This window comes from Aquarana catesbeiana, linkage group LG05 (assembly GCF_042186555.1).
Source record: "Aquarana catesbeiana isolate 2022-GZ linkage group LG05, ASM4218655v1, whole genome shotgun sequence".
NCBI lineage: Eukaryota > Metazoa > Chordata > Amphibia > Anura > Ranidae > Aquarana > Aquarana catesbeiana.
In genome coordinates, this window is record NC_133328.1 from 529,965,080 (window position 1) to 529,979,625 (window position 14,546).

General features: G+C 46.3%; 1 protein-coding gene across 4 annotated transcripts in view; it reads left to right on the top strand.

The window, feature by feature from the left end:
- LOC141145232 (NXPE family member 1-like) overlaps nt 1–6,218 on the top strand; it is a 216,022-nt gene extending 209,804 nt beyond the window's left edge. For all 4 annotated transcript variants that reach the window (XM_073631739.1, XM_073631737.1, XM_073631741.1 and 1 more), the window contains one exon: nt 5,638–6,218. In XM_073631739.1, the coding sequence (XP_073487840.1) occupies nt 5,638–6,176 (539 nt within the window). In that variant the 3' untranslated portion in view covers nt 6,177–6,218. The remainder of the gene's footprint in view (nt 1–5,637) is intronic.
- The last annotated feature ends 8,328 nt before the right edge of the window (nt 6,219–14,546 follow it).

Sequence of the window (14,546 nt, forward strand, 5' to 3'; positions counted from 1 at the left end):
GCAGAGACAAATGGGCTGAAGCCATTTCTAAGCTTACACTAGGTTGGATGCAGTGGCGGCTGGTGGCTCGTGGTCATTTTTTGTGGGGGGGGTGGCAAACAATGCACCCACAGCCAACCCCCCCAATCGGTTCGGTCAGACACCATCCCCAGCCATCCAGCCATGTGTCTCCCTCAGAGCCGGACTTATCATTAGGCTTGAGTGGGCTCAAGCCCATGAGCCCCGCCTAATAGGGGGCCCTTGCGGGCAGGGCCGGATCCACGGCAAACTCCCGCCGCTAGCCAGCCCGTTTCGCCGGCACCACTGTTTATTATTTAACGGGGACCGATCGGGCTTGTGTACTTTCACTTCCTGGTAGCGGTGGAACGCAAGATAGGGCCTCCCATGTCTTGCATCATTTCCGGCTGATTACGTCACGTCCGCCCTATCGTGCGTTCCACCGCTACCAGGAAGTGAGATTACACAAGCCTGATAAGCAGCGGTGCCGGCAAAACGGGCTGGCTAGCAGGCGGGAGTTTGCCGCCCCCACTGAATGTTAGAAATCATGGGGCCCCCGTGCATCCTACCTGATGGGGCCCCCTTCGACCCGGTGGCAGGCGACATGACAAGTGACACCCTACATCAGCTGGCAAGTAACACCCTGCATCCCCTGGCAAGTAACACCCTGCATCGGCTGGCAAGTGACACCCTGCATCCCCTGGCAAGTGACACCCTGCATCCCCTGGCAAGTGACTGCCTGCATCGCTGACAAGTGACACCCTGCATCCCCTGACAAGTGACACCCTGCATCCGCTGACAAGTGACACCCTGCATCTGCTGGCAAGTGACAACCTGCATCCGCTGGCAAGTGACACCTTGCATCCGCTGACAAGTGACACCCTGCATCCGCTGACAAGTGATGTGGCAAGTGACACCCTGCATCTGCTGACAAGTGACACCCTGCATCCGCTGACAAGTGACACCCTGCATCCGCTGGCAAGTGACACCCTGCATCCGCTGACAAGTGACACCCTGCATCCGCTGACAAGTGACACCCTGCATCCGCTGACAAGTGACGTGGCAAGTGACACCCTGCATCCGCTGACAAGTGACACCCTGCATCCACTGACAAGTGACACCCTGCATCCGCTGACAAGTTACACCCTGCATCTGCTGACAAGTGACGTGGCAAGTGGCACCCTGCATCCGCTGACAAGTGGCACCCTGCATCCGCTGACAAGTGACACCCTGCATCCGCTGGCAAGTGACACCCTGCATCCGCCGGCAAGTGACACCCTGCATCCGCTGACAAGTGACACCCTGCATCTGCTGGCAAGTGACACCCTGCATCCGCTGACAAGTGATGTGGCAAGTGACACCCTGCATCCGCTGACAAGTGACACCCTGCATCCGCTGCCGCTGACAAGTGACACCCTGCATCCGCTGACAAGTGACACCCTGCATCCGCTGGCAAGTGACACCCTGCATCCGCTGACAAGTGACACCCTGCATCCGCTGACAAGTGACGTGGCAAGTGACACCCTGCATCTTCTGACAAGTGACACCCTGCATCCGCTGACAAGTGACACCCTGCATCCGCTGGCAAGTGACACCCTGCATCCGCTGACAAGTGACATGGCAAGTGACACCCTGCATCCCCTGACAAGTGACACCCTGCATCCGCTGACAAGTGACACCCTGCATCCGCTGGCAAGTGACAACCTGCATCCGCTGGCAAGTGACACCTTGCATCCGCTGACAAGTGACACCCTGCATCCGCTGACAAGTGACACCCTGCATCCGCTGACAAGTGATGTGGCAAGTGACACCCTGCATCCGCTGACGAGTGACACCCTGCATCCGCTGACAAGTGACACCCTGCATCCGCTGGCAAGTGACACCCTGCATCCGCTGACAAGTGACACCCTGCATCCGCTGACAAGTGACACCCTGCATCCGCTAACAAGTGACGTGGCAAGTGACACCCTGCATCCGCTGACAAGTGACACCCTGCATCCGCTGACAAGTGACACCCTGCATCCGCTGACAAGTGACGTGGCAAGTGACACCCTGCATCCGCTGACAAGTGACACCCTGCATCCACTGACAAGTGACACCCTGCATCCGCTGACAAGTGACGTGGCAAGTGGCACCCTGCATCCGCTGACAAGTGACACCCTGCATCCGCTGACAAGTGACACCCTGCATTGGCTGACAAGTGACGTGGCAAGTGGCACCCTGATTCCGCTGACAAGTGGCACCCTGCATCCGCTGACAAGTGACACCCTGCATCCACTGGCAAGTGACACCCTGCATCCGCCGGCAAGTGACACCCTGCATCCGCTGACAAGTGACACCCTGCATCTGCTGGCAAGTGACACCCTGCATCCGCTGACAAGTGATGTGGCAAGTGACACCCTGCATCCGCTGACAAGTGACACCCTGCATCCGCTGCCGCTGACAAGTGACACCCTGCATCCGCTGACAAGTGGCACCCTGCATCCGCTGGCAAGTGACACCCTGCATCCGCTGACAAGTGACACCCTGCATCCGCTGACAAGTGACGTGGCAAGTGACACCCTGCATCTGCTGACAAGTGACACCCTGCATCCGCTGACAAGTGACACCCTGCATCCGCTGACAAGTGGCACCCTGCATCCGCTGGCAAGTGACACCCTGCATCCGCTGACAAGTGACACCCTGCATCCGCTGACAAGTGACGTGGCAAGTGACACCCTGCATCTGCTGACAAGTGACACCCTGCATCCGCTGACAAGTGACACCCTGCATCCGCTGGCAAGTGACACCCTGCATCCGCTGACAAGTGACGTGGCAAGTGACACCCTGCATCTGCTGACAAGTGACACCCTGCATCCGCTGACAAGTGACGTGGCAAGTGACACCCTGCATCCGCTGACAAGTGACACCCTGCATCCGCTGACAAGTGACGTAGCAAGTGGTACCCTGCATCCGCTGACAAGTGACACCCTGCATCCGCTGACAAGTGGCACCCTGCATCCGCTGACAAGTGACACCCTGCATCCGATGACAAGTGGCACCCTGCATCCACTGACAAGTGGCACCCTGCATCCGCTGACAAGTGACACCCTGCATCTGCTGACAAGTTACACCCTGCATCCGCTGACAAGTGACACCCTGCATCCGCTGACAAGTGACGTGGCAAGTGACACCCTGCATCTGCTGACAAGTGACACCCTGCATCCGCTGACAAGTGACACCCTGCATCCGCTGGCAAGTGACACCCTGCATCCGCTGACAAGTGACGTGGCAAGTGACACCCTGCATCTGCTGACAAGTGACACCCTGCATCCGCTGACAAGTGACGTGGCAAGTGACACCCTGCATCCGCTGACAAGTGACACCCTGCATCCGCTGACAAGTGACGTAGCAAGTGGTACCCTGCATCCGCTGACAAGTGGCACCCTGCATCCGCTGACAAGTGGCACCCTGCATCCGATGACAAGTGGCACCCTGCATCCGATGACAAGTGGCACCCTGCATCCACTGACAAGTGGCACCCTGCATCCGCTGACAAGTTACACCCTGCATCCGCTGACAAGTGACGTGGCAAGTGGCACCCTGCATCCGCTGACAAGTGACACCCTGCATCCGCTGACAAGTGACACCCTGCATCCGCTGACAAGTGATGTGGCAAGTGGCACCCTGCATCCGCTGACAAGTGGCAACCTGCATCCGCTGACAAGTGACACCCTGCATCCGCTGACAAGTGGCACCCTGCATCCGCTGACAAGTGACACCCTGCATCCGCTGACAAGTGGCACCCTGCATCCGCTGACAAGTGACACCCTGCATCCGCTGACAAGTGACGTGGCAAGTGACAATCCGCATCTGAAGACAGGTGACGTTGGCAAGTGACACGCTCAGGCTCCGACTGATTCTGTTTCTGGTGAGTTGAACTATTTTATTTTATATAACAATGTAATAATAGAAATATTGCACTTCAATCATTTTTTTTGCGATACAGCACTGCGTTGATTTAACTGACAATTGTGCAGTTGTGTGATGCTGTACCCAAACACTCGGCTACTCTCGGCTCCGCTCGGGACTGAGAGAGGACCCGAGAGCCGCCGAGAGGACCCAAGAGCCGCCGAGATACACAGGACTCTGTATTTCGGCTGCGCCATTTTTAAACTTCAAGACTGCAATGACAAGGCTGCAAATGACACTGGGGCAAGGCTGCAAATGACAAGGCTACACTGACAAGGCTGCGAGAGGACCCGAGAGCCGCCGAGAGGACCCAAGAGCCGCCGAGATACACAGGACTCTGTATCTCGGCGGCGCCATTTTTAAACTTCAAGACTGCAATGACAAGGCTGCAAATGACACTGGGGCAAGGCTGCAAATGACAAGGCTACACTGACAAGGCTGCAGATGGACGCTGTGCAAGGCTGCATTGATGGGCATTTAAATGTAATTTTTTCCTTAAAATGCCGGCACGTGTTATACGCCGATAAATACGGTAATGTATAGAAGGTAGGGCCCGAAAGCGACTCAAGCCCAGGGGCCCCCACCACCCTAAGTCCTGCCCTGGTCTCGGTCCTCCTCCTAGGCGGCCAAATGGATCACTTTTCCTCTCTGCCAGTCGGGTGATGGGTCTCAGGAACACTTCCTGATTAACCGGGAGGAGAATCAGGAAGACATTAGCCAAAAATGTATTTGCTATTGTCCCACAACTGGGTGGGCTCAGGGCGCAGTGCTCTGCGTCCCGAGCCCACCCTTTTTTTAAGCCAAATGGAGCCTCAGGCTCTAATCAAATGCTTCTAACAAAAAAAAAAAAAAGCCCATTGGGATCCATGCGTCCAGCGCCCTGCATGTAGATTAAGGGCTGGGTACATGGATTAGGGGGGGCTGCCACTGGTTGGCTTATGGGAGTGCAATGCTTCTCTGATTTTATACATCAACTCAACACATCGCTGGTGTTGCTACTGCTACTATACTGCTACTTTTTTAAACTAGCAACTACCTAGTCTTTTCTGTTTTTTTCATCACAGTAATCCTGCAATGATGTTTCTTTTAATTTGTCCTTTTTATCCTGCTGGGTTTTCAATGTTTTTGAGGATATTGAAGTATTTGTTTCATGGTCTGCTTCTTGTACACATTTATGACTTACAGCATTGCATGGAATAACCGTATTGCTGCATGAAGCATTGTTAAATTGCAGCAAAATGTTGATACTTTGCTGTACCTGAGAAAAGTTTTTTTAAGGAGAGATATATTTTTACTTTTTAATCAGTGATTTTTCTTCTCTGTCCAAGATGCCATTGATGCTAATCCCTTTAAGAAATCCAGAGAATCCAATGTATCCCATTGTGCTTAAGATAATATAGTTTGCTATCCTATTTTCATGTGGAAAATTTTCAAGATGTATTTCAGTTCAAAAGGTGTAAGATATGTGAGGGAGACATATATCAGGGAAAATTTTTTGTATGATCTTATTTCATCATTTTAAATCCATGTCAAATCAGGCAAATTGCCAGATTTTAGGATGTTTTTCCATCTCTGGTACTATGTTATCTAATTGTTTACCCGCATTTTTGAATCTAGTAGTAGCATTTAGATTTCCAAAGCCTACCAAAATTTTAACAGTATAAGTTTTTTTTTTTGTTTTTTTTCTAGACATAAAATTTCTCAATGTCTATGAAGGAGGATGGTCACAAAAGCATTTAGGTGTTGACACTGAAAGAAATATCCATGTTCTTTGGAAACATCATGCAAGGCCATTTATTTATCTTGGATTCACAACCCTCACAGAGGAGCGCACTATTCCACGTGAAATTGACTTAATAGGAGGAAACCAGTACACTGTGATTGCTTTCAATATTGGGGTGCATTTTAGATTATTCCCTGTGCATCACTACATTAAGAGGCTGTACAATATCCGACGTGCCATAGAGCGCCTGCTTCTGAGAAGCCCAGAAACAAAAGTTATCATCAAGACAGAGAATACAAGTGAGATGGGAGGAGAATTTGAAGGAATGAGTGATTTCCATGCATATGTTCACTATCTCATTATGGAAATTATCTTTAAAGACATCAATGTTGGTTTTATAAATGGTTGGGATATGACTACTGCATTTAATTACAATCAGATTCATCCTCCAGAAGCATATGTAAGAAATGAGATCAACATGCTAATGACATACATCTGTAGCTGAACTGTGAAATAAAGATTTGTCGTCATTGTTTTATTTTCCCAATTTTGCATCATACTAGAGGTGAATTAGGAATATAATAGCTACTGTGCCATTTGTAAAATCTGAACAGAATGCTGAAAATCACTGGCACCCTTTGCTGCCCAGCATATGTTCCTATCTCAATCCAGCTCTATGATTTTAACTACATTGCCTGGACATACCTATAATTTCCTAATTGTTTTTTAGCAGTGGCATTGGGGCCTGTTTACTAAAGGCAGACTGTGCGCTTTACAAGAGAATTTGCACCAGAGCTTAGTGAATGAGATGACGTTCTAATGATTTCCATAATCTAATTGTGGACAAGCAAAAATGCTGTTTGTTTTATCTTCCTTGAACATGATTGAGTATTTTTGGCAAAGTGAAGCTTCATCTTATTCACTAAGCTCTGGTGCAAGTTTTTTTGCAAAATTTAGAGCTTATTTGCCTCTAATAAATCAATACTATAATGCACTTTAACCATACAGTTGCTAATTGCGAGTGAATCTGCAATAGTGAGTGGATCCACAAGGCTCACGCTCCACGATCCTCGGCACGAGATCTGAGCCCAACGGATGACCAGGCTTGGTCACTGTGACACTTTCATCATCAGGAGGGCTTCAATCGGGACATCCGTGACACCTTCCTGCTATGGGTCACTCCTGCCCTCTGGTCGGGCGAGCAGACCTATATGGTCCTTGACTGTCTATTAGCTAACCAGTGTCACCATTCATGTTCTTTAGCTACTTTCACTATATGGCCTACCTGCACAGACTGTTTTACTGAGCTAACCCCTGTTTATATGGTCCCGTCTGAGTAAACGGCCCTGAGGAATTGACATCCTGTGGCTACTCTATACAATATAATACACAGTGATTGTTTACCAGCAGGCCATTTTCTCCATGGTTGTTTAATTTTGCCATCTAAGGACTCAGGGTGTAGACTTTACACAGGTCCTCAATTTATGCACATATATCCCCCGGCTGGGGGCTATGGTGGCATTAAGTGGTACAAATTATGCACATGTCCCGATGTCACCAGGATTTATGTGCTATTCCATTTACACTTTCTGCCCCAACTGATGATTTGTATCAACTATGTGTAAATGGTGTGTGCTTGATGTATGGTTGATGCAGCTGCTCTTAATGTAGACAACATTGTCTTTTTAAATACAGTTCAGGTGTTGGTGGTGGGTTACTCAGTTTTTGTAATAAATAAACTTTTGTGCAATAAATTCCCTAATTAAGCTGCTTGGTCCGCCTGTAACTTCCTTCACAGGGGGCTCTACACCCCCTGTATCCTTTTTGTGAATATGTATAAACCTTCACCCATGTTTTGTGAATGAGGACAATCCAGGCCAAAAGCGGATTTGTGTAGATCAGTTCTCTTTATCTCTAGCCAAGATGAATTCTGCCAAGGGTATATACAGTATATCACTTGAGTACCATTGTGTAATACCATTATCCGGCCACTGCTGTGATAATTTGACAATAATACCATCATGCAAACACTTTACCCAAATTAAGTTTATTTACATTTTTCTCAGACAGATAGAGCTTTCTTCCGGTGGTATTTAATAACTACTGGGTTTTATATTTTTTTTACTATATAATGGAAAAAAACAATACAAAACTGTAAAAAATGATTTTACTTACTTTCTGTTAAAATGCCAGGACAGTACAACCACCCCCAAAATGACACATTTTTGGAAAGTAGCCATACTAAAGTGACCTTATTTTGTGCCACAGTTTTTATGGAAATGAAGAAAAGTATTGGGATTGAGAGGCCTACGACGTATGACGTCAGCACGCTGGACGCCATGGCCATCCTTATAGTTGGAAACAAAGCGCTTGTACTTCTATGCGAGTTGATTACCATAATAAACTATTAATTTTACTCGTACATACTTCACTATGGAAATTCTTTTATATTATTAAGGACATGTCCCCATATTTTGGATCTGGGCCGGCTATTGAGTGACGACCTAACTCTGGGAGCTTTGGTGTCATTGGAGCATTTGAGAGATCTTTATAACCATAAACTTTTATGACCTGAGGGTCCTAGACATGTGGTAAGAGGCTTGAACTGATCACTGGTGCCGAATGCTGTTTTATACCACATTGAGGCCAGTGCTGGGTTCTTCTGTCTGCTGTGTAGTTGTTATGTAATTCATTGCATATTGGTATTTTTATCTTGTCCAAGTGTGTATAGGTTTTTTATGTTGTTGTTTAAAAGAGAAGTATGGGATGGGTTAAATAAATAGCACCTATTACATTAATCACTAATCGGCTAATCTTTTTTTTCCTACCTCCTTTAGTTTTTTCAGCATGTGCAATTGAACTTTCCTCCAGCTGCTAAAAACAGTCCATTTGCTGTTTGAAAAGTTCTCAGGGGGTGTATACAACTCCATCAACACACCAACACATGCCTCTGTCCCCCCTCCCCTGAGAGATGTGGCTGTGCTGTGAACGAGCACGTTAGCCACATGGCTCTGTTTTCATAGTAATACGGTAACGTGAAAAAATGCAGCACTAAAACTATACATGTATATAGAACACATATATGTGAACAAACAAGATTCAGTGATAAATGGGTATTAGCCCAGTGCAATATAAATGTGAAAAAACGTATAAAAATAATCAAGTCCAAACAGTAAAATAGGTGAAAAAATCCAATGGAAGTAAGGAAATCTTCTGACATGCAATTCTTCTGATAATAACTCTTGGAGTGAGGAAGGTGTAAACACTTTTACTGGAACTGATGGATTTGAATGTCGATGACACCGAATCAAACAAGCTTATAAATCCAGACGAATGGTTCTCCCAGGTGGTAGTATGGGCCCCAGATCTCCAAAGATACCTCCTCTAGACTGGAACGGCTGTACTGGTATCCATCGGACTGAGAAAACTACACATCCAATGGGAACATCCAGATCTCTTGTGGAACCAAAAGGTATGGGAAAAAATGTAGAATGCTCCAATGGTGCAGATCAAAAGGATAGTCCAGACACCGAAATCAGTGGTATGTTCCTTAGATTAAAAAACGTAATGACCTCGGAAATACACCTCCAATGGGATACAGCTTTCTTAGAACAATACACTAAGGAACAGATGGTCCCTAGGGGTCTTTGTTGGGATGTGTTTCCCCAACAAGGTGATCCAGATTTGGTTTAGATATTTTAATGAAATTGGGATTAAGCTCCTTGGGTTCTTAGTCGACAGAAAGAAACTAAGATTGTCCACTATAGACAAGGAGATTAAGGATTTGAAAGAAAAATTAACTCCATATAAATCCTCTCCAGAGTATACTTCTCTTTCAACAAGTTTAAAGAATCACTTGGAGAAAGAAGAAAAAGATCAAAAAAATAAAAAAACAAAAGAAGTACAACCGAGATCTTACAGATTACAGGACCAATTTTGTCTTTAAATGGCAGAAAAAGACGGATATCCCTGTATCATCTGAAGAGGATACCCTTACGATGGAGGGGACCAATCTTGGGGTTAAGGGTCCAGATAGGAGACTAACCTATGAGCCCAATCAAGGGTCAGGTCCATTAACCCCACGTAACAATACACAGCCTAAGAGAGGCCCATCCAGACCATACGATCAGAGGAATAGGTCCACTTATCCATCAGATTCCTATCTTCCTTACCCCCCAATTAAAGAGGGAAGGGGTTCAAGAATAGAGGCAGAGGACAACAAGGTAGACATTTAGTCCATTCTTATCGTCATGGTGATTCGAGAGGATCCCCATCAGGTTGGCATGGCCGTTCGGATAACTATAGACAAAGCCAGTCATGGAATGACTATGGTCCCTGAACACCCATTCATACCTATAACCGTTTTCATCTTTTACAAGATGGAGAGTCTAGAAATCCCCCCTATAACTCCTATAGAAAACAGAGACGAGGATCTATTTACTAGATCTTCATTTAATTACAATCAGAGTCATCCGGGACCTTCTCATCGTTCGGATTTTCCCAGACCTATGGATCAATATCTTAGAAGTCCCGAATGAAGAGAGGTACCAGAGGGAGGAGGAAGGTCCAAAGCAAAAGAAAAAGAACCTAATAGGCACCGGTATCTTTAATCTCAGTTCAGTTAGCTTGACAGATAAAGAGAAATATGTTCTGGATAAGGGACGAAATATGTCCCCCCTAGAACTTTAAATACATTTTCTACATTTATTGATGTCCAAAAATTTATTCGCAAACTTAGTATCCAGAGATACTTTCTTACCCAACCCTTTGTTCGTAATTCATGTACCCCAGATGATTATGTTCATACAGGGTTGTCTAACCCTTCACTATTTAACCCTCCTGGGGCTATGGCCCCTTCTATTTCAGTATTTCGCAGTCTTGTCTTGCAGGATTTGGATTCTTTACCAAACAAAAAGATTCATATAGACCCCAACCTCAAACTAGGTTTAAAACAACTTTGTGAACAAAAAAATTTGATTATACGTCCCGCTGACAAAGGTGGCGTCATAGTAGTGTTGGATAAAGAGAGCTATATCCGGGAGATGAATAGAATTCTTGAAGATTCGGATACTTATAGCCGTATTTATACCAATCCCACCTCTATTTATAAAAAAGCATTATCCCAACTTGTTAAAGAGGGTTCCTCTCTGGGAATCTTAGATAGAAAGGAGACTAACTATCTCATACCTCTAGCACCAAGTATTCCAACTATCTATTACCTGCCCAAGTTACACAAGGACCCAGTCAATCCCCCTGGCAGACCCATAGTCAGTGGGATTGACTCTGTGAAATCCAGGATAGGTAAATATATAGATTACCACCTTCAACCACTTGTGGGTCGAGTCCCTTCATACATCAAAGATACGGGGGACACCATCAGACTATTGGAATTCGTTCAATACCAGGAAGGCATGATTTTGGTGACAGCTGATGTTTCGGCTCTGTATACTTGCATCCCCCATGATTTGGGATTTGCCGCGGTGGAATATTACCTGTCCCAAAATGCTTCTCCCCCTCCTATACAGCTTAATTTCATCATGGATCTTCTTAAGTTTGCCACGAAACACAACTATTTTTGGTTTCAAGATCATTTTTGTTTACAGACCAGGGGAGTGGCCATGGGGGCTAAATTTGCCCCCAGTTTGGCCAACCTCTTTATGGCCAAATGGGAGGAGGATGTCATCTATGCTCTCAGGAGACCTGAATTGGTCCTTTGGGCTCATTACATAAACGACATCCTCCTCCTATGGAGAGGTGACCTTACATCACTAGAAGAATTTATGGTCATCCTCAATTCTAATAACCGTGGCATACATTTAACCTAAGAGGCCAGTTACACCTCTATACACTTCTTAGATTTAGACATTACTGTTGTGGATCAGCGTCTTGTATTTAAGACCTATTTTAAGCCTACCGACCGGAATGGTTATATTCCGGTCGATAGTTGCCAGCATGCTCAGTGGTTGAGGTCGGTTCCGCTGAGTAAATTTTTAAGACTACGGCGGAATTGTACCCAAACAGCTAACTACTTTGCCCAGTCTCAGGTTCTCAGACAAAGATTCATTGAGAAGTATTATGCTTCTATTGATTTATATGCAGAGATGAAATGCATTGCATCTATCAATAGGAAGTCTTTATTGAAAGTTAACCCTAAGACCACCACAGACAATAAGCACAAGTGGTCTTTCCTTACTACCTACTCCACTCAGTCTAGTCAAATCCTCAATATTATCAAAAAACATTGGGGTGTCCTTCGAAATGATAGATATTTGGGGCCTGTTATTCCAGAACAGGCAGGAGTCATTTTTAGAGGAGCTCGATCGATCCAGGGACAGATTGCTCCTAATGTCATTGACCCCCTAAAAGTATTTCATTTTTCCAACACTGCAAGGGCTTTTTCCCTTGCAAGAAATGCAATGTGTGTCTACATAATACCAACGGTAGACGTAAAGCTGACACTTTTCAATCTTCTGTCACTGTCAGGGAAAGCCCTCTTGCAAATACCCCAGCAAACTAAAGTTTAAAGGAATGCCTGTGCATAAAAGCGCCATCTGGCGCTCGCGCGCGTGCAATAGCGCCAATAGCGCTAATAGGCGTACGCGCATGTGCAATAGCGCCAATGGGGCTAATAGGCGTACGCGCATGCGCAATAGTGGCGCACGGGCCCCTGTAACAGCACTTGGTGCCAAAGGAGGCTATTTAAAGGGGACTGTTCCACTGCTGCCTTGCTGTCCGGTCTACAGCGTTCCTGAAGACCCCTACTGCCCTGTTACTTTGTATTTGCTACCTGATACCTGTTGGACTGTTCCTGACTACTCCGTTTGCTGCCTGCCCTGATCCGGCTTTGGACTTTGACTGCTCTGTTTTCTGCCCGCCCTGATCTCAGCTTTTGGACTTGACTACTCTCCTGGATTTACCTTCTGTACCTGGTCTGCCCGCCAGTGTCTGATCCGGCTTGCCTGTACCTGCTGCCTACATCTTGCTGCTGGACTACAAAACACCTCCCGGCTGTCTACATCCTGCTGCTGGACTAAAAGACACCTCTCTGCTGTCTTCATCCTGCTGCTGGACTACAAGACACCTCCCTGCTGTCTTCATCCTGCTGCTGGACTACAAGACACCTCCCTGCTGTCTACATCCTGCTGCTGGACTACAAGACACCTCCCTGCTGTCTTCATCCTGCTGCTGTACTACAAGACATCCCCCTGTTGTCTACATCCCGCTGCTGGACTACAGGTCACCTCCCTGCTGCCTACATCCTGCTGCCAGACTATAGGACACCTTCCAGCTGACTACCTGATTCAGCTCCCTGCTCCAGCCTTCCAGTCAGGCACTTGTGCCCCTTCGCACTCTCGAGCCCCTGTCATCACTACCAGGGGTTCCCGAGTCGAAGGTATACGAGAGGCCGTTCCCTGCATTCCGGGCTCTACTTACCAGGTACGTGACAGTCACACAAAGATCATATTCTATGAAATATTTCACTACTTGTGCCTCTCAGTTCATGGTATACCTTTTCACATATCCTTGTCAAAAACAATATGTAGGACGTACCAAAAGGATTTTTTCCATTCGGGTCAATGAGCACCTTACCAATATTAAGGCTGGTAAGAATAATCATAGCATTCCCCGACACTATCTACATCACCATAATCGGGATCCCAAGGGTACTCAGTTCCTGATTATTGATAAATTTGTTCCAAATTGGAGAGGAGAATCTCGTATCCGTGGAGTCTCGAGACTCGAGTCGTATTGGATACATGAGTTGCGATCCTACTCGCCCTATGGGATGAATGTTGAGTGGGACATCAACTCTTTCATTAATCAAGCTTAATGATTTTTTTCTAATGTCACACTTATTTATGATCGATATGTTCTAGGCTGGGGATATCTATTTTATTCACTTTAGTTGTTATTAGATGCATTTTTCTTTTCTGGGGGACAGGGAGTGTATCTATTAGGTCTGGTTACATCCCCCCGGGCCACCCGGTTAATATATGGGGTTCTATTTATATAATTTCATAAATTTTTTGTATATTTGCATATATTTTTTATATTTTGCATTTATATATTATCATGTATTTTCATGCCATATATTTTTTTGTAGGCACATTCATTTATGTCTGATTTTCAGATCAGTTATTTATGTGACTCCATTATGATGAATGTGCAGCATACCGTGCCATTACGGTTTTGTTTACTGTTGGCGCGGCGCTGCTCTTCTGTCTGATGGATGTATAATTGTAGAGATGGGTCTCTCCGAGGTGATGCTTGTGCGCCTGCATCAAGAGGTATTATTGTGCTGACACCTCTTATGCTTCTCGATCTGAGTCCGTCACGAAGTTACGTGTCTCTCAGCAGGGGTTTGGCAGCACGTCATCCCGCCAGGCCACGTCACACACACCTTAAGGTCACATGATCGCAAAGCGGTCATGTGCCCTTTGTTGTTGTTCTGGGCACGGCACATCATCACGTCACCCACGTGGAGGCCCTGGACACTCCGGATTGGCGGGGAGCAGCTTTTATTCCCCCTATGGATTACAGGAAGTTCTCTTCCTATTTTCGCGGGCTTTTGTAGCGTGGTTTCCACCGCATGATAGCAGTGTATTTTTGATTTTGGGTCTAATGAAAAATGATGCTATTGGTTGGGGCTATTATACCAACTTTATATTGGATATTTCAACTGAGGCTTAGAGTGCAAAGCAAACAGCTGACCACTCCTCGTCCAATCACAATTTTCAGGTCTCATGAATGGACTTTGATTGGTCATGTAATTTTTAGGACATATATATATTTGTATTTGATGCCCCTGTAGAAGTCCAATTTGGACAAAACGCGTCGGTCAAGGCTGTTCGTTCCCTACATTGCTTTTATATTT